At 38.4% G+C, this 21,621-nt stretch overlaps 2 protein-coding genes across 4 annotated transcripts; both read left to right on the forward strand.

Moving 5' to 3' along the window:
• Nucleotides 1-3,462: 3,462 nt before the first annotated feature.
• LOC135632658 (F-box/kelch-repeat protein At5g42350-like) lies at nucleotides 3,463-6,648 on the forward strand. Of its 2 annotated transcripts, none has more exons than XM_065141306.1 (2): nucleotides 3,463-5,577; nucleotides 6,513-6,648. In XM_065141306.1, the coding sequence occupies exon 1, from the start codon at nucleotides 3,600-3,602 to the stop codon at nucleotides 5,385-5,387; it is 1,788 nt and encodes a 595-aa protein (XP_064997378.1). In that variant the 5' UTR covers nucleotides 3,463-3,599; the 3' UTR covers nucleotides 5,388-5,577; nucleotides 6,513-6,648. The 2 variants fall into 2 exon arrangements, with proteins under 2 accessions (XP_064997378.1, XP_064997384.1); XM_065141312.1 differs by lacking the exon at nucleotides 6,513-6,648 and adding an exon at nucleotides 6,307-6,436.
• A 2,097-nt stretch (nucleotides 6,649-8,745) lies between these two features.
• LOC135632651 (protein argonaute 1B-like) lies at nucleotides 8,746-20,746 on the forward strand. Of its 2 annotated transcripts, XM_065141298.1 has the most exons (23): nucleotides 8,746-8,903; nucleotides 10,635-11,359; nucleotides 11,461-11,669; nucleotides 11,758-11,907; nucleotides 11,989-12,122; nucleotides 12,627-12,736; nucleotides 13,108-13,214; nucleotides 13,339-13,477; nucleotides 13,616-13,732; nucleotides 15,589-15,696; nucleotides 15,778-15,849; nucleotides 17,962-18,084; nucleotides 18,213-18,378; nucleotides 18,476-18,597; nucleotides 18,715-18,852; nucleotides 18,945-19,087; nucleotides 19,197-19,259; nucleotides 19,321-19,384; nucleotides 19,552-19,687; nucleotides 19,841-19,914; nucleotides 20,005-20,099; nucleotides 20,219-20,250; nucleotides 20,333-20,746. In XM_065141298.1, exons 2-23 carry the CDS (start codon nucleotides 10,643-10,645, stop codon nucleotides 20,545-20,547), a joined length of 3,234 nt encoding a protein of 1,077 aa, XP_064997370.1. In that variant the 5' UTR covers nucleotides 8,746-8,903; nucleotides 10,635-10,642; the 3' UTR covers nucleotides 20,548-20,746. The 2 variants fall into 2 exon arrangements, with proteins under 2 accessions (XP_064997370.1, XP_064997373.1); XM_065141301.1 differs by lacking the exon at nucleotides 13,616-13,732.
• The last annotated feature ends 875 nt before the right edge of the window (nucleotides 20,747-21,621 follow it).

Raw genomic sequence — 21,621 nt, forward strand, 5'->3', positions numbered from 1 at the left:
ACAAGGATCAGATGGAATAGGAATCTGCAGCAAGAAAACAGGGACTGTCAGCTCTGATGCATTGATTAGCATCTGATACTGTCTTCCACTACACAAATTATAGGAAGGAATTCCTTTTCACCTCTCTTAGCTCTCCAAAATTTCTTAACAATTATATATAAAAAAAGGATTTTTTTTCACAAAATTCAAAATGAGAAATAAAAGACATAATGGATAATAAAAAAGAGATCAAAATAGTTGTTGACTGTCTTGTGAATGAGAAATCCAACTGTAAAGTTTTGGAAGGAGAAATTTCATATGGATTTGGCAGCCATTTTTTATACTTACCTAAACAGATCCTTTTAGACTTGTGAAAGACCAATACAGTTCTTCTCTTCGGGGGGAGAAAAGAGATTAGATTCTCATTCTTGTTGGATCAGCTAGATTTCTTTTGTCATTAGAACCTTATTCTCTCTCATCATAGCTATGTAAGATTTATCTGCTTGGGGTTCCCTCTCTCCCTCAAGACTCTAAACACAAAATGTGAATAGAGTTGGTGGAATGATGGAAGATATCAACTGATACAAGATATACATTCCATATGAAGCATATAATACCTGATAGGGAAATCAGCATACCATCAAGACTATAGAGGTGTGTCTTATCCTTGATGACAAGCTTAACCAAGCCATGTCCAATGGCACAAGTCTATATTTTGAAGCCATAGTTTCATCAAATGTAGGAATCTGGGAACATGCAGCAAAGGGTGAGTTAGGCAAGAACAGCTCTTTCTCTTTTTCTTTCTGATCTAAAATCCAGACCCTTGGCCAGGATAGTTCCAGTTTTATATTAGGATTGATCTGCCAATTTTATATGAATAGCAAGAACAAATCGCTTTATGATGACAAAAAAATCCACATGATCGATCCTGAAATAATTGGGACATTACGGTTTTATTATTGTTGTTGGAAAGGACAGATCGATATGATTTTGAAATGCTTCAAAAATGATACAAGAAGATCAGTCTGTTGATTATAGTACTAATATTGCAGAAAAATAAAATAAATCTAAAAGGGCCTCTGAAGCTTTGAAATATAGGCAATGGATGCTTTTATCATCTACTTGTCATCCAATTTCTTTACTTTAATTGTCCTTTTTATTCTTTAATGACTGGCAATGGAGCTTCAGCATCCATTGAAAGGTGAGCTGCAAAGAAATCATTGTTTTCATGTTGGAATAATCTGCATGTTTGGTAGTCAGGTTTCTGCCAATGAACACTAAAAAAGCAATGGAGTGCAGGAATCACAATGTACTCAGTTCTTCCAAACAAATTCATGATGTGCCTTTTTCAGATCTAATTAATTGGGTTTATGCAAGAGGGTATGGATCAATTCACAGATGCAGGAAAAATGTATTTTCCCAGCAAAAAATTGGACTGCAGAGCATCCCACAAAACAAGGTTTTAATTCATACAATAAATACAGTAGAGTGTCATAGACCACAGATATATTTGGACAGCAGAAAAGTAATGCTGTCTCATCAGATCAGAAGAATATTGCTTAAGGATGCAAGCAAAAGGTCTTTCTCTCAGAGAGATGATAGGAACTGTCAAAACTTTATATTGTGGTTAGAGACAATCAAAAGAAGAGATGCATGTCTTATCATGAAATGAAAAGCACACAAATCTTCTTAGAAAGAGGCTTAAGGAAACCAAATTGTCTGTGGAACCCTTGGATGATTTAGGAAGTTTCCTAACTCTTAAACTTACTTGGGTTATGAAGATGGATAGGCTGAGAACATGCTTCATCTCAGGGATGCAATTTCTAATGCTTTCATGCATTTCAATTAATTTAGTTCCTTGAATGATGGTGACAAGTTAGTGGTGGGCAAATGCAACAGAAGCTGGTGTCCATTCTTCTTTCTTCAGATGCTGCTTTCTTCACATTCCTTGTCTTCTTTATGAGTCAGTAGCTTGAAAGAAACATGTTATATATATAAAGTGCCAGACTCAACATCACATGTATATATACACAGCAAAGCCTACACTTGCATCCTACTCATTAAAGATATGAGATGATATCATTGGAATCACTACTGCTTCTTATGTATATTATGTGTTACAGCAACACTCCTCATGCTGCAGAGATCCCCATCTTATCAGTGGAAAAGTCACATCCTGAAGTTTGGGCATAAGCTAAAAGCTTATCTAAATGATCTAATTTTATCATGGTAAATTCTTCTGATCAACTACAAATGATCATCAAAATGTTGAAGATTTTATATTTTTGCCTTGTCATAAGGATTTTGATTGGATTACTACAAATCCAGAAATGGATTCAGTCTATATTAGACTCTAACATTTCCTCTCATATACAAAGTGAAGCTTGATACATGAAATTGAGCACAGGTGTATGGTGTAAAACAATTAAAAAGGACATTGCATAATATAAATTAAACATCAAAAAATAGAAAAGAGAACATATGCAGATTTTAGTTAGGTTACCATAAATTATAAAGATATATATATATATATATATATATATATGAAACTATATTATTTTCTATAATATTTATAAAGATTGGGCTGAAGAAAAACCAAGGAAAAAAAGGGAAAAGTAATCACCCCAAGCAACATATGTAGAGCAGATAACACAAGTAGAGGATATTAGTTATACAGATCTAATTAGTATATATGTATGTTAATAATCTGTCCTTTTAATCCTTTTATTTTTTACCTATAGGGAATTTTTACTTTTAGTAAAATGCTTGATGAAATTAGAAGTAGGTATTGTTATGATGGTAATAATGGCAAAATGCTAGAAAGTGTACAAACAAATGGGAGTACTAACATTATATTTCCACATTTTATATATTATTTTTATTTTTTTGGAACACATCTGCAAGTAACGTAATTCCATCCTATGCCATTTTGAGGTGGCACGGATTTTGTGGATCATGCAAAGCAGGGTCGTCCGGATTCTACCAATCAAAATTCAGATTTACGTGAATGTCAGGGCATATTAAAAGAATGAACAAGAAGCTCCGTCGGGTGATGGGTCGCCGTCGATGCGCCGCAGTCCATCTCACACATTAAATCCGCAAGACGCCTGCGGCCGACCTAATCCACTCCTTTGGTGGGTCCCGCGGGTGGCGTTTTGCGGGTCCCAAACTTTTGCGTCGCTATGTCATATCATTAACCTGTAAAAGTACGTTAAACCCGCAAATTTTTCTGCGCTGTTCGCGGGCGCGCGCGTGAGAGAGAGAGAGAGAGAGAGAGGAGAGCGAGATCCAACGCCTCCCCCTTTTGCTATTTACAGGAAACACCTCTCGGGGATTGGATCGCCTCAAAGGTCCCATCGCCTCCTCGTCCTCCTCGTTTAGGGTTTGCGCCTAATTTTCAATCTCATGTGTGTGTTCTTGGTTCGGTTTTCCTGTCTTCTGCCGAAAACGAAGAGCTTATTTTCCTGTGTTTGGTAGCGTTAGGAGTTAAAGATTGTAATTTGATGGGTTGCGGCTGGCGAAGGGCGGATTTGGATGGCTTTTTCTTGAGTTTTGGTTCCTTTTTGGTGACATGGAATTTGTAGAACAAAGAGGGATTTTGAGCCTTTCGTCGATTGGTTATGATCAGCACTTTGAACAGATTCAGCAGCAACAGCAGGGCATCACTTCTATGCAATGATTCAAGAAAATCTGCCGAAGATGGCGAAACATCTCATCGCAAGAACATGGAGGGGTTGAGCATTTCCAAGAGACTAGTGCGGAGCGTGAGCCAGAAGTATAAGAAGAAAAGGAGCGTCTTTAGAGCAGCCCATAGTGGTGGAAGCTCCAGGCACAATTCCTCTACATGCCTCGGCCATTATGTGAAGGGTGGCGGGTATCGTCGGGTGGGTGCTTGCGACGACTTTGATTCTACTATCAAGAGGCGGTTCAGTGCCATGGACGAGTGCATCCCGCAGAGGATGGTCAATGGGGTTGAAGATGGTGGGGTAGGGATGGAGTGCTTCTCTTATGGCGTTTCGGAGAAATTTTGGAGGAGTTCCAGGAAGGAGAAGCCATCTATGCAGTGCCCATCAACTTCATCATCTGCTGTTCCGGCTTCGCTACCTGATGATGTGTTGGAAATGATTCTTGCTCGGCTTCCTTTGTCATCTGTCATGACAGCACGTTGCGTGTGCAAGAAGTGGAGGCACTTGACAAGCACGCCCCATTTCATACAGATGAGAAGCGACTGTTCTTATGGTAGTCCATGGTTGTTCCTGTTTGGCATCACGAAGGGTGGGTGTCATGCTGGTGACATTCATGCTTTGGATGTCTCTGGCGATCGATGGCACAGGATTCACAGTGATGTGCTAAAAGGCAGGTTCTTGTTCTCTGTTACAAGTATTAAGAGTGATATCTATGTTGTTGGTGGTTGCTCTAGGTCTTCTTTGTCAATGGAGAAGAGGTCCATCAAGACTCACAAAGGGGTCCTGGTGTTTAACCCTTTGAGCGGCTCATGGCGTAAAACTGCACCAATGAAATCAGCAAGGTCAGGACCTGTTCTGGGTGTCTTTGAAGTAGGTGCCAGCTGCAGTTTGTTTGAAGCTCGACCCAAGTCCCAAGATCAGCTTCAGTTGAAGTCTCGGATTGGAGGAGTCTCTGATGTATATAAGGATCCACACAGACTCTCTGTCAGGCTTCGGCTTAGAGATGCTTTTAGTGAGGAGGATGTTTCATCGGAGCGCAAAAGAAGACCATCCAACTTTGTTGGAGAAAATATGAGCAAGCAGTTAAAATTTGCACTGATTGCTGTGGGTGGTTGTGGATCCTGGGATGAACCTCTCGAATCTGGTGAGATCTATGATCCTGTAACTGATAAGTGGATAGAGATTGCAAGTTTGCCAGGGGAATTTGGAGTCATTTGCTCAGGTGCCATATGTGGCAAAATGTTTTATGTTTACTCAGAGACAGATAAACTCGCAGGCTATGATTTGGAAAGAGGCTTCTGGATGACAATTCAGGTGTGCCACCCTCCTCCCCGGCTTCGTGAATACTACCCGAAGCTCATTGCTTGTAGCAGTCGGTTGTTCTTCTCTTGTGTGTCATGGTGTGAAATAGATGGCCGACCAAACAGGAGGGAGATAGCTGTGAGGAAGTTCTGGGAGCTGGATTTCACTTTACGCGCATGGAATGAGGTCTCATGGCATCCAGATGCTCCCATGGACCGGGATGCCATGTTTCTTGCAGATGACGATATGATTTACAGTATCGAGATGTTTAGGATATTTGGGCAGGTCCTGGATTTCTTAACTGCTTGTCATGTTTCCAAAACTGGACTGAAGTGGCACCGTATCACCAAGAAGCATGCAACACATGAAGTGGATGCTTCTTCATGTGTAATCAAGTCAATGCTTGTGTTGCACTTCTGAACTTTATGTTGTTCAATGTTTGTCACACTTTTGATTGTTTACATGCAAGACACAATCATGTACTTTTGTTCATTGAAACTGACTCAGAAGTGGAGGAGGAGGGAGCATCAGTGAAGAAATGTGCAACAATGAGATGAAATTGGCGATTCAGAGTCATGGCTATGTTTAGAGTTGCCTCAAAGAAAAGAAGGTAATACCTCTCATAAGTAGTAGTTTAATTGTTTGGTTCCTTATACGCAAAATTCATAATGTATTGAATTGCTGGGACAGAATCGTTGTGTATGATTTTACCATTTCTTCAAACCTATATCAAAGTTGTCTTTGGATTTGTGGATTAATTTTTTTCTCGTTTAATCAAGTTTAAGTTTCAAGTTCAATCATTTATTTATGTGACTGGAATCCATGATGCATTCTTCTTTTTGCTACAGTTGTAGAAAAAGAAGACACATCCTTAGCTGATCTTTAGGAATCTACCTTTGACAGTATCTTAACAATTGAGGTTCCAAGATACTGTTTGCATCAGTAACTTGGCATTCAAACAAGGTTTCAAACCCTCTTCCTATTAGAAATGGATTCGGATATATACCAGCAGGGTAAATGGTTGGGTGTCACTTAGATGATGTTATAAAACCAATCACACCATGCAAAGAGCTACTTCAATTATGTAATATTGTTGAGTACCACTAAGCTTTCTTGTCTTTAAAATTTACTTATATTAAAAAACAAACCTTTTATTTATCGGATTATATCTGGCTGAGATACTTGAATGATCACAAGATGCTGGTCTACCCAAATCCAATACTGTCATTCCAGAAAAAATATATTAGGAAAATCATAGGCACAATCATTTTGAGGACACTTTCTTGCTTCTCTTTGGTATGTATCAATGTACTAATAGATAGTATTCTGATACTGGCAGCACATACCAGTCCCATTTGGAATCGGCATGCGATTGCATTCCTTGCAACTAACAACTCCCATTCAGAAACAATCCCCAAAGAAAAATAGTACCAAAGTCCTACTCATCCTTGTTCTGAAAGCAAACCCCAGAAACAAACAAGTAGCAGTTCACCATCCTTCCTAGAAAGACATGCCAACTTCTAATCTGCAATCTCACACCTTCAGCAGGGCAACATGGTAGTACTACCACACATCTCAGAGCTGCTCATGTGGAATTCAATGCTCGTCTTGTACTAATCTTTATCCTTCAAAGTGTACTTCAATAGAATGGTGCAGTACAAGGTACCATAAATCTCCCAGGTCTATTCTCTGAAATGTACAGGTCAGCCAACCAACTTCCTTGTCATACTTTTCTTGTGTGTCTAATCCATAATTGCATAAAAGCTCATTCAAATTATTTATGAGCTCTGTGTTCATGGAAATCTTCTTCTCCTAGGGTTTCAAGACATCACTGTCCTAACGGTTGTTTAGAACTTTCTTGCTAGTACAAGACCAGCTCTCCTAAGTAAGTTCTCAACCACTGAGCTCCCTTTGCTGCAACTTTGGTCAAGTTTGTTTATGCAGTAGCTGGTGTTTAGCTTCTTTATGATCTTCCTCTTCCTGCAGCTTGGGAGCTCAAAGTATGCAATCCAACCTCAGATATGCTATCTGTTCCTTATTAATCAATATGCTTGTGAAGAATTAATGGTTTCCAAACAACTATATTTATCACACTTGCAGAAAAGGAACCCTATCAATGTTTTAATTGTTTTTATAGCATTCTACATGCAATCTTCAGAGCTTCTACTTACCTGAAATGCTTGCAATTCTTTAAGATTTATCTCTAGAAGCACCTCCAACATCTCTCCTGATTCCCATTTTGGTATGTAGATATGTGATAGAGTCAAGGCTTTGCAGTCACCAAAAAACAAATTTAAGGTAGGAGTTGACTGTATAAAGCATTTCTGATATTTGATGCATGTGGATCTGTGCATACAAAATTAATTTGATGTGTAAAGTGTTTCTCATAGGATTAGATTATTTCTGTTCTTTTTCTGGAAAACTACTCTCTTTTCTACTAAGACTACAAAATCTTGAGGTTCTTTGCCATCAGATATTTAACAACTAAGTAATTGAAGGACAATTCTTTTTGTTCTTTTGTAGAATAGAATACAGGAATTTGGCCAAGTGCTCCAAAGTTTCCTTTTGTGGAAGAAAAACCTATCACCAATATTACAGTTGATTCTTTTTGAACAAAAATAAACATATAAGAATCCTTTCATATGATTACAAAAGTAGATTTTGCATTGCCACCATTCTAACAATGAAACCATTGGTGTAACTTCAATATGTCTCAATGTAGCATTGCGAAAGATACAGGAAAACCCCTTTGAAATTATTATTATTTTTATGCTATTGGCATGAATGATTAGGAAAAAATAGATATGACTTGTATAAATATAATTATGGAAAGACTTATACTTAACATTAAAAAATACCAATATTAACATCCAAAAAACCTGAATATATACCCACACAATTCTTTTCTTACCTTCTCCCTACTTCATCCAAAGATCTCTTGATACTTTTTCCTCCTTCAATTTTCAGAATTAGAATATACGAGATTCCATAAATCTGAAGATTAGGATGGATTAATGTATGTCGTCTTATTCCATTACGTAGAATAGTTGTTTTCGAGAATCAACGCTGACCATATTTTAGAGAATTAAAAAATAGAAGGAATTTAATTTATAAGAATATTAAAATCAAATAAAGAAAATATAGAAAATAATTAAATACTGGCGAGACATATTTGGCAGGTAAAAGAATCCGACCAGCAACACTTTCTCCTCCGTTCAAAAAGTACCCTCGCCGTCTTGTCGCCTTGTGATTCGGAGCGGTCGGGCCCCAGCGGGACCCATAGTTAAGGCCGAATCAAAAGGCAGGTAATTATGGCGGCAGATACGTGAAACCGTGGACAAAAGCATGCTGGTAACGGACACAATGACCTTTTTCCGTATTACCAACCGCGCTGTTTTCGTCCTCTGATTCGCCAGGATATTGGGCCCCACTGGGACCCAGGGTAAAGCACGAAAATTTTTCGAATCAAAAGGTAGGTAAGTTAAACGGGCAGAAAACTGTCACTGCTTTTGTGTCGCAGCACCAGAAGGAATTCCCGTGTGTTCGGCTACGACAGGAACGAGAGATCGTCCAGCACCTAGTTCTTGCCACGTCTGGGACCCAGTGCTGTGGCGTACTGGAGAGCGAATAGCAAGTGTTCTTTCCATGTTTCCTGGCTTGGTTCAGCTTAGCCATGGGCGTTCCCCTCCGGAACCGCCCTCCAAACGACTCATCTTCTTCTTTTATATCAGTAAAAGAACAGGTATAAATACACACTCTCCCACGGCGAGGAGGACGAGACCCGCCTTTTGGCATTTCCTAGCTTTGTTTGCTCCCTTTTCCTCTCATCGGTCTCCGCCTCCTTTCCCTTTCTTCTCACTCGCTCCTTGTTACCGGCTGGTTCGTGAGGCACCGAGGCCGTCCCGACCACCACCATCTCCCAGTCCTCCGATCACGGTAGCGCTCTCTCCTCTCCCAACCTTGTGGCTGCGGTTTTCATCTTCGTTCTGGTTTCCTTTTGGCCCTTCTTCTTCGATCTTGTTCTACACGAGTCTGCTCCCAAGCGGGGATCAGATTCGTCGAATGCGCTGCGATCGGATCCCTTTTTTCCTGGTTCCTGCCATCTTTTCGCCAGTTTCTGGGGTTCGATCTTGGGGGCTAGGGTTGGGTTATGGTTCCAGAAGCTGAGATCGAAATCCATATGGGTTTATTTGTTTTCTTGCTACAGGTGGGGTTACATGGATTTTGATCTGGCCTTTGATCTTTCTCATCGTGGTTGGTTTGGTTCGACGACTCCTATTTTGGCTTTCGATTCAGTAGATCTACTGATTTCTTGTCTCTGTTCGTTGTTTGTATTTTTCCCTCTTCACTAAGTTGGTGCTTTAACTGCTAAAATCTGTTCTAGTTTGACCTCCTCGTCGCTCGTAACTAAACTCTTGTCGTGTCAAACTGTTGTTCATTGTTTATACTATACATATTTTTTCTCGAATGTAACGTGCCGCCGTCTTGTTTTATGCTGTCTGCTCATGTTCTCTTCAGATATTTTCTAACAATTTCTCTTTTTCTTCTTACACTTTCTTTCTTCTCTTTACACTGCTTCATTCACTTATGGACTCATCGGAATGTTGTTTCTGTACGATTTCGTGCTTCGATTAAATATTTCACGTTCAAGCTCTTTCTATACTTGCAGTATTTTCTTCTGTTTCATTTTTTTTTCTAATCATTTATCTTTTATTCCTTTATTTAATTTGTCTTGGAAATATTATTATAGTATTTTCTTCTTTGGAATGACCTCATTTCTCCGAGGAGAATGTATGGTCTATCAACTTTCTCGTTTGACATTTCGAAAATTGAAGTCTTTTGCTGTAGAAGAATGATCACACTTTACAGTCTGCTGTGTCCTTTGTTTGATCTGCAACTACTTATATTGTTGTCAAATTTCATGTTTTTGGTATGCTTGAGATTGTTTCCAATTTTTTCTCTCTTTGGAAAATCATTCATGTTATCGTATCCTCTTTCACGTATGATTTTCTGCTGAGCGCAAAAAACCTTCCGTGTTCTTTTTCTCTTTTTCATGGTTCTATAGTTTGACACGTTGGTATTGCTCATGAACTTTCTATATGCCCTTGTGGATTATCAACTTCGAAGAAACGATAGACTTCTCCTTGAAATCCGCTGCGCCATCTTGTTAAATCATGCAACGATATATGCCAAAGATTTTGGTGCGATGTGTTGCTATGTTAATTATGTTCGTTCATGGTGGATACTGTGCCAGAAATTTTCTATACGATATGCTACCGTTATTTCTGGTTAATTATGTTGTTTCATGGTGTGCCAGTTGACCATATTGTATTTATTGTTGGCATTTATTATGTATCAAGGGGTTCCGTCCTGCAACTCTTTTGGTTAGATTTTCTTCTGTGTTTTGCATCTCTCCAGTATCATGCTTTGCATTTATTTGGCACCTAGGCATCTGCGTAGGCAGACGAAATATTACCAGCTGTTTATAAAATCATGAGGGGAACAATGCTTGTTTTGCTAAATGATGACTTTCTCTGCCAATAATTTAGTTCTAAGTGTATCTTTTATAGATGCTTTGTTGGTTTCATTATTTTCTTCCTATCAGTTTTTATCAGGGTCTGATATATTATTGTAGGAAAAATGTCTAAACTCCATGCTCTTATGCAGTTGACAACATGGTGAGAAAACGAAGAACTGAACTTCCTGGATCTAGGGAGAACATCGAAACTAGAGAGAGTATTGGCAGCAGTCATCCAGCTGTGCCCACTCACCGGTTGGAGACGAATCCGACTTCCCAGCAACAGAGAGCTGGGGCGGGACATGGTTGGGTTCCATCAAACCCTCTTCTACCCCAACAAGCAGGCCGAGGTAGTGCTGGATATCAGGGGCACGGTGGATGGCGGCCCCATGGAGTCCCAGCACCACAGCAGCCTGGTGCACCAGCTCACGAGTACCAAGTTCATTGTGGGCCTCTGCCCAGTGGCGCAATGCCACCTCAGCGACAACATGGTGTATGGCAGGCTAGTGGCAGTGTACCTGGTAGAAGTGGGGTAAGCCCCTCAGCTGCAGGTCCATCGAGGCCACCAGCTCCCGAGCTGCACCAAGCAATGCAAGCTCCTTATCAAGTTGCCCAAGCATCATTGTCACAGGGGAGGTCACCATGGCACCATGAGACTTCCTCTGCTCAAATTGCAACATCATTTGAACAGCTTTCTGTTCAAGATACAGCTACATCAAGCCAAGATATCCAGCCAGTGGTTTCACCGCCGTCTTCAAGTAAGTCTATCAGATTTCCATTGCGCCCTGGAAAAGGTAGCTTTGGTGACAAATGTGTGGTGAAGGCCAATCACTTTTTGGCTGAACTACCTGACAGGGACCTTCATCAATACGATGTGAGTTTTTCTTTTTGGTTCCTCTGCACTACTGCTTCAAATTTTCAACTCTTTTCAATAAAATTATGGTAGAAATTAATTTTTTCACTTAATTTAACCAGGTTTCGATTACACCAGAAGTTGCATCCCGGGGTGTCAATCGTGCTGTGATGGAACAGTTGGTCAGATTGTATAGGGAGTCTTATCTAGGAGGGCGCCTTCCTGCTTATGATGGCAGGAAGAGTCTCTATACAGCTGGTCCATTGCCTTTTGCCTCAAGAGAGTTCCACATCACTCTTACTGATGGGGAAGATGGTACAGACATCAAAAGGTGGAATAGCCATTCAACTTTTTGTTACAATAATTTTTCAGGTTTTCATGCACCCTAATGGTTCATGAAATGTATTTCTGTCCTGCAGACACCAGAGGACATTCAGGGTTGTTATCAAGTTTGCTGCCCGTGCAGATCTTCACCATCTAGAGATGTTTTTAACTGGGAGGCAGCCCGATGCTCCGCAGGAAGCACTGCAAGTTCTTGATATCGTTCTGCGTGAACTGCCAACGGCTAGGTAGGTGTCAATGTATGCTCCACATTTATGTTTTATGGATGAATTTCGATTGTGACATTGTCTCTTGGTGATGGTTCACAGATATCTCCCTGTTGGTCGTTCCTTTTATTCTCCTGATCTAGGAAGAAGGCAGTCACTCACTGAGGGATTAGAAAGTTGGCGGGGCTTTTATCAAAGCATTCGTCCAACACAAATGGGCCTCTCTTTAAATATTGGTAGTGAATCTCTTCTTTCTTTATTTTAGCCCCTCGTTGTTCTTAAGATGTATGAATGTTGTTAGGGAAGCCAAACAAACTTCATTCCAAAAATAGAAGCTAACACAGTACAAAAAACATATTTACAAAAAGATCAACTCTTCATTAGAAAGACAACTGCCCTATTGTGCTCTACCACAGAGTGGATGTATACTCTGTTATTGATTGTCTGTATTTCTTGAGATCCTTAGAAAGTTTATCCACTTAAGGTGCCAATGACAAACCTTTGTGACTTTTGTTTCATTGGATTATCTTCAAAGTAATTTTACTTAATACTAAAATGGGTACTATAGCATGATGCTATTTCTTAATTACTCGGAGTGAACTACTGGAAGACATTCCTGTGGAAGAGCTTTAAATTAACCTACAGAGCTCTCTCAGTAAAACTAATGCATAAATTGATTTCTTGCAATAGTTGTCATACTTAATTATGTAGGTTTCCTCAAACTCTCTTTCTTTCTGCAGACATGTGTTCCACTGCTTTCATCGAGCCTCTTCATGTCATCGACTATGTCACCCAGCTTTTGAATAGGGATGTCCGTTCAAGACCATTGTCAGATGCTGACCGTGTAAAGGTTGTCTTTATTTATTTTCAAAGAACTTCCTGCAGCATAAATTACTTGTTATTCTTGTGAAGTTTTCATTCATGCATTTCATAACCTGATATCTAGAAACTAAAAGCTTTCATCTCTTCTTTACCTTGCAAACTTTGTTGGGCCTTGATCATTTTGATGTTGAAGTTAAAAGTAAATCTGTAGCTTTTCTCACCCTGAGATAAAGCACTTCATGCTTTGTTTTACCTGGCTCAGTGTTTCTCATACTTGCAAATTTACATTTAGTTATCTTTGTTTGTTAAACATGTGAGTAGGCGTTGAAGAGTTGACATCAGGTTTTTCATTATTCCATTTTAGTATATTTCTGCCTCATATCTGGTTCTGTGCCCCAGATTAAGAAGGCTCTCAGAGGAGTAAAAGTTGAGGTTACTCATCGTGGAAATATGCGCCGAAAATATCGCATATCTGGTTTAACTTTGCAGGCAACTAGAGAGCTCACGTATGAAACATTGCCCCGTAACTTTTCTGTAGTTTTTTTTGTTATATTTGGTTCTGATTTTCTTTGCATATTGTCATCAAGAATTGCTAATCTTCCACACTGTTCTGAAAATTTTGAAAAATAGCTTCCCCGTTGATGAGAGGGGGACGATGAAATATGTTGTGCAATATTTTCAAGACACATATGGATTTACCATCCAGCACACAAATCTGCCATGCCTGCAAGTTGGTAACACACAAAGACCAAATTACCTGCCTATGGAGGTAAGCATATCAATTACTATTGTATGATTATATGGTGCATGTAATAATTAAGTATTATATACTATATATTTGTTGATAGAAGTATTTTGCAGATCCACCTATGAGACATGCATTACAATCTATCTTGACATGATTTAGGTTTGTAAGATTGTGGATGGGCAGAGATACTCCAAGCGCTTGAATGAGAAACAAATAACTGCTCTTCTGAGGGTGACATGTCAACGCCCTCATGAACGGGAGCGTGACATTATTCAGGTAGCGGATTAGGTTTAAGTCATTTGACTTGATTGAAAAATAGCCTTTTGTTCCATAAGAAAATAGCCTTCTCAATTATAAAATTCAAAGTTATAATGGTTGGCTTTAGTCTTTTTATGTAATTGAATCAATTCATCTTTATTTGTGGTACTTCATGGCTAGAAATTTGAACAGGATGTGTATCTTCTAGGATAATGCATTGACATCCTTTTTATATAGATTTCCGATTTTTATATATTGTTTTATTCTTCTTGTGAATGATAATATCAGGTGGAATTAATCAGTGATTTCAATAGGTGCTCGGTTGCTCTCCTAGGCGCTCGGGTAAGGTGAGGCGAGGCCTGAGCGCCTCGCTTCATTCCCAGGCGACGCGCTTCAAAGAGGTGTCGCCTGGGCGCTCGCCCGGGTTAAACTAGGCGATCGAACCAATGTTTTAGGTCTGGTTCGGTCTCCGGTGCTTTAGTTGGTTCAATCGAACCAACTAAAACATCGATATCAGTCTTCCTCTCGCGACTTCCCAACCTTAACCCTGCTCGTCGCTACCGCTGCCGTTGCTCGTTGCTATCGTTGCTCCCGCTGCTCGCTGCTACCGTTGCCACTATCGTCGCTCGCCGCTCTCGTTGCTATTGTCGTTTCTTGCTGCTACTGCTGCCACTACCACTATCGCCGCTCGCCTCTCCCGCTCCCATTGTCGTTGCTCGTTGCTACCTCTTCTCACATTGACTCGATAGTATACTGTTAACAGTATATTAACAGTATACTAATAATAATAATTTTTTATTTATTAGATCAATAATATATTATTTTGATTTTAATACTGTTAATTTTTATTTATTTGAAATTATTGTTATTTTTTTGAATTTTGAGATTTTTGTTAATGTGATATTGTGATTTTGTAATAATTTTTTAATTTAATATCATATTTTTGTTTAAATAATTATATTTATTAATTATATTATATATTTTTAATTTTTATATTTTAGCGTCTCGCTTTGCTCAGGCGAGCGCCTAGCGCCTCGGGCGTTTTTGGACCTTGGCGTCTTTTGACGCTTAGCGCTTTTTAAATCATTGGAATTAATCAATAAGAATAGGTTAAGGTGGGGATGCAAAAAAAAAAAGAAAAGAAAGATGGATCTTGCTTATAGTTTATATCTAAAATATACTTTTCATATAAAATCCCATTTGTTGTTATGTCAAGTGTGCAGATCTTGGTTCTCGGGTCCTTCTAACCATTATCTTAATCATATATTAGGGATTAGAGGATGCATGAATTTGTCATGTAAAATGCAGTTGAGAGTCAACTTGAGATTTCTGACACTACCAAATATAATTATTTGTACACTTTATTAAACATTTGAAGATGTTAAGGCTGAAGCCTGGATTATATATATATACATATACATACATATATATATATATATACATACATATATATATACATACATATATACATACATATATATATATATATATACACAGACATCATATGCTTATCTTTTTCCTGTTATGTAGCTTCATTTGCTTTGTGGTTTGGGTTCGAGTTCCGGGAGAAGCCATGCATGTGGAACCGTTGGTGAATTTTGTTTAAGGACTTGTTTTCTCATGGCTTTTCTTAGTTCATTTGAGCTCTGCTGATTACAAGTTGACATCTTAATTTCCTGGAATCTGTACTGTTAGAACATTTTATTATTCTGGATTTCATGTTGATTTAACATGGTCCTATTGTGAAAGAAGAAAATCGAAGCCTGGAAATATCCAAAATTTGGGTACCTTCACATTATGAAAATTTTAACATACTTGTTTCCCTTTTCAAGATAGGCTGGCAAATTCTAACATATATATATGTATTTCCTTAGACGGTTCATCAAAATGCATATCATGAAGACCCTTATGCTAAAGAATTTGGCATCAAGATCAGTCAGAAACTTGCATCAGTTGAGGCACGAATATTACCAGCTCCTTGGGTAAGTTGACATTGCAGTTTTTGTGTTATCTTCTCATGGAAGGTTGATTTATTATTGACTGCTATCTTTTCATCTCTGTAGCTCAAATACCATGATACTGGTAGAGAGAAGGATTGCTTGCCAAGAATTGGCCAGTGGAATATGATGAATAAGGTGCCAATAGTTTGTTTTAATAAAGTTTATAAGTTGTGACTTGAACAGGTTCAACATATTATTGCAAAATGGCTATTCTACATGTTTTTCCCATTATAATGATTCATTTCTAGATTTATGGATCGCCAGAATGTTTGTCCTACCGAGATTAACGAGTTCTATGTAAGCTTTAACATTTTGATTTTGCTTTAGAGTTAAGACTATATTTAATCTGGTCAGAATGACCGAGTCTATATGGATTTCTGGTTATAATATGTTAGCCATTGTAGTCCTCTTTGGTGGGAGCTCAGTAGGTTTTTTTAATCCTTCAGTTAAGAAGTAAACCCTTTTTGTTAATCCTTTGCTCCTCTGGGTGATATGAGTTGCTCTTCTTCTCAACATTTCCATTAGTGAGGAGCCTCTTGTTGGCTCCTCTTACCTGAGGCTGTTATAGCAAACTTGTACCTAACTCTTGTATGCTCAATCTTATTTGCCCTTCTTAGCATGGTTCCTAAAATTGCTTAGAATAGGAAAGTGGAAATAGAGGCAATGCAATAGCAGAAATCTATTGCTATGACCGCAAAAAGGAAAAGACTGCCATTGTTGTGCTTGTCATTTGCTTCAACTATAAACTTTGTCATTTATTTCAATTATAAATTGTTCTAGCCTTTTATCTTTCACTGCATAAGACATAGGAAACGGAGTAGCCCTCAAATTCTTTGGCTATATGGATGCCATCACATCAGAAATACGCCAAAGGATTTGCGATTGGTTCCATGTGTGACATGGACATTTTCTTCAAATAATTTTTTTCTTTAATTATTTTTTAATCAAGTAATATTCTCCTTCATGGTGATTAGAGAAGCATCAGGACTGTAGTCAGGTTCATAATTAGTTTCAGAACTTCAGATGGATAAAGTTTGTAGTTTTTGTACGAATATCATTGTAAGATATGGCTCATGTATTTTTCTTGATAAGATTTTGTTGTTTTTTTATGGGATTAATTTCCATTGTTATCTTTTATACTATTTCTGGCCTTTTATATTATGGTTTTATATATTTTGAAAGTTGTTTATATGATAAAATAAGAAAGAAAAAGAATACTTTAGCATATGATATTTTCCTCAAGCTATTTTGTTTTTTCCTCTGTTGTTTTGCTATTTTTATAATGTTTTCATTTTTTATTTTTTTTCTCAGCTGTTCTTGGGTGTCCCCAAGTTTGTTGGTTCTCTTTATTTCAACTTGAAATGAGTTGAAACTCAGTCTTTGCATGTATGTGCTTGATCAGAATTTTAGTATCCAAATTGTAGAGATGAAGGGATTTGGGCATTTTGTTGTTGGCTAACATCGTCTCCTTGAATTAAACAAATCTGAATTAGAAGCAAATTTGCCTTTTGATTGAACATTGTGTTTGTAGTGAGTGAGCCGTGGTACCATGGCAAGGTTGTTCCTATGTATGTGGCTGAACAAGGTGCAAGTTATGGAAACAACCTCTTAATCTGTAGCGGCTAAAGATTGTATAGTGATAAGAATGTGTGCATTGATGTGTCTTGTACATTGATGTGTCTTGTACACTAGTTTCGTGCTCATTAACAGTGCATTGTAAGAGATTTTCCTCATATGTTGCTTCTTTTTATTGGAATAACCATCATGTTTTGAAGAGAAACCATCTTAGGAATAACAATATTAGCGTTTATTGTAATTATATTGCATATATCAATCATATGCAAATCTATTAAGCAGTAGTAAAACATTGATGACCCCTGAGGTAGTAAAACAAAGCTTAAATGTGCATTTGATCATTTGCCATTGGGGAATTAGCTCTATGTATCTGTTCTAGAAAGCTACATTTTTCCATACCAGTTCTTATGTTGTTTCCTTGTTCATTTGATAGTTATTCCAAACTTTTTAGTGTCAACATTTAAAATGACAATCATTTCTCAAATTCTGGGTGCTAATTCTCTGATTAATTGTTTCTTCTACCTGTATGTGACACATTCTTGATTTTGTTTATCAGCCAATAGTGAATGCTGCATGAAGTGTTTTTGGTAGTGGCTTGTTTTGTTTAAAAATATGAGTATTTGATGTTACTTGTCTGATACATTTATTATTTTTCCTTTTCTATTTCACTAGAAAATGGTGAATGGTGGGAGAGTGAACAACTGGACATGTATCAACTTTTCACGAAATGTTTATGAAAATGTTGCTCATGGATTCTGTCACGAGCTTGCCAAGATGTGCCAGATATCTGGAATGGTATATCTTACTGCTTCTTGTCTCAATGGTTTCCGTATTTATTTTTAAAGGAACTTCTTTCTGCAATTGTTTCTGGTATTAAGTCAAAAATTTATTAATTAAGAACACCCTGATTCGAGTACTTGCAGGAATTTGCTCTAGAACCTGTGCTTCCTCCACTTAGTGCACGGCCCGATCAAGTGGAAAGAGCTCTAAAGTCATGCTATCATGATGCAATGAACATACTCCAACCTCTTGGCAAGGAACTTGATTTGCTCATTGTGATATTGCCTGATAATAATGGTCCACTCTATGGTAAGCTTGACTGCACTTGAGTTATGTCATCTTTACAAATGCTGCATGGTTGTCGGTTCTGTTCATATGCTAAGCTGTCTCACTGTTTTTATGACAGGTGATCTGAAAAGGATATGTGAGACAGATCTTGGATTAGTTTCACAGTGCTGTTTGACTAAGCATGTTTTTAAGAAGAATAAGCAGTATCTTGCCAATGTGGCTCTGAAGATAAATGTGAAGGTGATCTTTTGGTTGTTTGTATTCTCTATAAGAACGATAAGAGAATACTGCTTTAGCAATTTCTATCTTCTGCTGTTGTTATCTTCTGAGCTTGACAAAATTGCCTTCATGGGACAGGTTGGAGGTAGAAACACTGTCCTGATGGATGCTTTGTCAAGGCGTATACCTCTTGTTAGTGATAGACCTACCATTATATTTGGTGCTGATGTAACCCATCCTCATCCTGGAGAGGATTCAAGTCCATCTATTGCAGCTGTAAGATAGTCTGTCTGTTTCTACATCTTGCTTTATACTTTATGATTTGATATTCTGCAGATGCTTATTCTTTGTTACTGTTTGTTCTTCAGGTTGTTGCTTCTCAAGATTGGCCTGAGATAACAAAGTATGCTGGTTTGGTGAGTGCTCAGGCCCATCGTCAAGAGTTGATCCAAGATCTGTTTAAAGTCTGGCAAGATCCTCATCGGGGAACCGTCACTGGTGGCATGATTAAGTATGCATGCCCATGTTGATCTGTTTTTTTCTTAATCAGAAATTTGTGATCTATCTGTTTGCTTTTATTTTCCTGCCATGGAACTTACCTGACACTCTTACCTTTCCAGGGATCTTCTCATTTCGTTTAAAAGATCTACTGGAATAAAGCCACAGCGAATTATATTTTACAGGTATTACTAGAAAGCTTCATATGGTTGATCCTCTTTTAGTTTCTAATTGTCATGTTTGCAGGGATGGAGTTAGTGAGGGGCAATTTTATCAAGTTTTACTTTATGAACTAGATGCCATCAGGAAGGTACATCATTTGTCTTTAAAGAACCCTCACAAAAATTGAGATTATTTTTCTTTTGTCATATATCATCAGGCATACAAGGCATTTGGGGAGGAAAAAACAGGCATATCTAATCTATGGGGTGGTTGTGTGTTCTGACGGTTTCATGGTTTTCCGTGAGTATTCTCCAGGCTTGTGCTTCATTGGAACCAAACTATCAACCACCAGTAACTTTTGTGGTGGTTCAAAAGCGTCACCACACCAGGCTCTTTGCCAATAACTATAATGATCAGCGCTCTATTGATAAGAGCGGAAATATTTTGCCTGGTGAGTTTCGCAGACCACCTGCGAGACACTTGGTCCCTGCATATTATCTTTGCAAATTCTTCTAGCTGTGTATTATCTTTGCATCATATCTTTTATTGTTTTAGAATAATAGAAACTCAGATTGACATGTCAGTGCGGTGTCTGGAATTCTAGGTACTGTTGTTGATTCTAAGATCTGCCATCCAACAGAGTTTGACTTCTATTTGTGCAGTCATGCTGGGATCCAAGTAAACACTATTTTCTTGTTGGTTACTTATCGACCATTTTCTAGCTTATATTCTGTAATTGATGTTAACTGAGTTATATTTCACATGAAGGGTACAAGCCGACCGGCTCATTACCATGTCTTATGGGATGAAAACAAATTCACGGCAGATGCTTTACAAACCCTAACCAACAACCTCTGTTACACGTAAGATTTTTCTTTTCCTCTATTTGATGCCCGCTTATTATACTCTCACTGAACGATCCTTTCTCTACTTAATGCCCCTTCTTATGCTGTCACTGAGCTATCTTTTTGATACGTTGCAGCTATGCAAGATGCACACGATCTGTATCGATTGGTAGGCTAAGTGTACATGATCTTAAATATAACATTCTTTGAATTTACTGCTTACCATGACTGATTGTTTTCGGTTTTGGCAGTGCCACCTGCATATTACGCTCATCTGGCTGCCTTCCGAGCCCGATTCTATATGGAACCAGAGACATCAGATAGTGGCTCCAGGGCTAGTGGACCGGCAGGGCGTGGATCTCTGGCCAGCGGACCAAGGAGTAGCACGAGGGTCCATGGCAGTGGAAGTGTTAGACCCCTTCCTGCTTTGAAAGATAACGTGAAGAAGGTCATGTTCTACTGTTAAACCATGTAAGCCCCCCAGTGAAGTTTGCTATTTTATACAGGGTAACTCTTGTTCTTGGAGATGGCATCTACACTATCATTATTCAATAGCCTTATCTGATTGTTTGTTCACGTTTATTTGAGGTTGTGTTTTCATTTTGTGGTATCATTTGAGGCTACAACCTGTAACATTTTATTTATGGCCATCATCTGTTTCAGGACGTGTATTTCTTCACAAAAATTATGATGTCTCTCTTGTTTGTTATACTGTATATTGTAAGGGTACATGGAAAAAGCTAGCAAGTAATCTACTCAAAAATTTAGTATCAGCTATAATCTTAGAGCTGCTTGCAATGAGTAAAAGACAATTGCAAGAGCTAATTATATATTATCTCATGTGATTAATTACTTTAGCGTTTCGATCTCTTCATTCTAAAGAGTTGTATTGACTGATTATGAACATGAAGCATCTATCCTAATGGTGCTAATTTTATCAATGAAAACATAAAAATAAAAATAGAAGGTAAAAAGATAATTTTAATGTTCGGTGACTGGATGACTTCGGTAGTGATGGATGGAGGTCTTATTGGCATGAACATCGACATAGTTACCTAGCTGTCTTCGACAAAGATAAGGTTCACACTTATTACGACGTCACCCGTCTTCACGAGGAGCGCACCATCAATTTCATTGTCGCTCTACATCAACATTGATGCAAATGGTGGTGGTCACCGCAACATTTACAACGAAGATAGCGGTCGTCTCACAGTTGACCCGTTGAGCAAATCCCAACCTCAACCCCTCATTTACATCTACGTCGATGTTGATGCAATTACCACGGAACAAAAGGGCCGCTCGACATCTATATCAACGCTGACATAGATGCCAAGTGATCCTTTTGTCGCTCGACAATTGTGTCAACACATATACAAAGGGAGAGACGTCGAGGTTGAGATCTATCTGATGAGTCAGTGACGAGGCGACCACCATTTTTACTGTAATCGTCGCAACAACCACCACCATCTATGTTGAGATAATTATCATTTTTATAACTATAAATATGTCAATATAATTTTTTAAAATATAAAGATTGAGA

The sequence above is a fragment of the Musa acuminata genome, chromosome BXJ1-3, assembly GCF_036884655.1.
Source record: "Musa acuminata AAA Group cultivar baxijiao chromosome BXJ1-3, Cavendish_Baxijiao_AAA, whole genome shotgun sequence".
Classification (NCBI taxonomy): domain Eukaryota; kingdom Viridiplantae; phylum Streptophyta; class Magnoliopsida; order Zingiberales; family Musaceae; genus Musa; species Musa acuminata.

Excerpts from the sequence above, each read along its gene's own strand:
- LOC135632658 (XM_065141306.1), top strand. The coding sequence starts at position 3,600 with ATGATCAGCACTTTGAACAGATTCAGCAGCAACAGCAGGGCATCACTT.
- LOC135632651 (XM_065141298.1), top strand. The coding sequence starts at position 10,643 with ATGGTGAGAAAACGAAGAACTGAACTTCCTGGATCTAGGGAGAACATC. Across the intron at positions 13,478-13,615 it reads CAAATTACCTGCCTATGGAG|GTTTGTAAGATTGTGGATGG; the intron begins GTAAGCATATCA and ends GACATGATTTAG. Across the intron at positions 19,385-19,551 it reads AACTAGATGCCATCAGGAAG|GCTTGTGCTTCATTGGAACC; the intron begins GTACATCATTTG and ends AGTATTCTCCAG.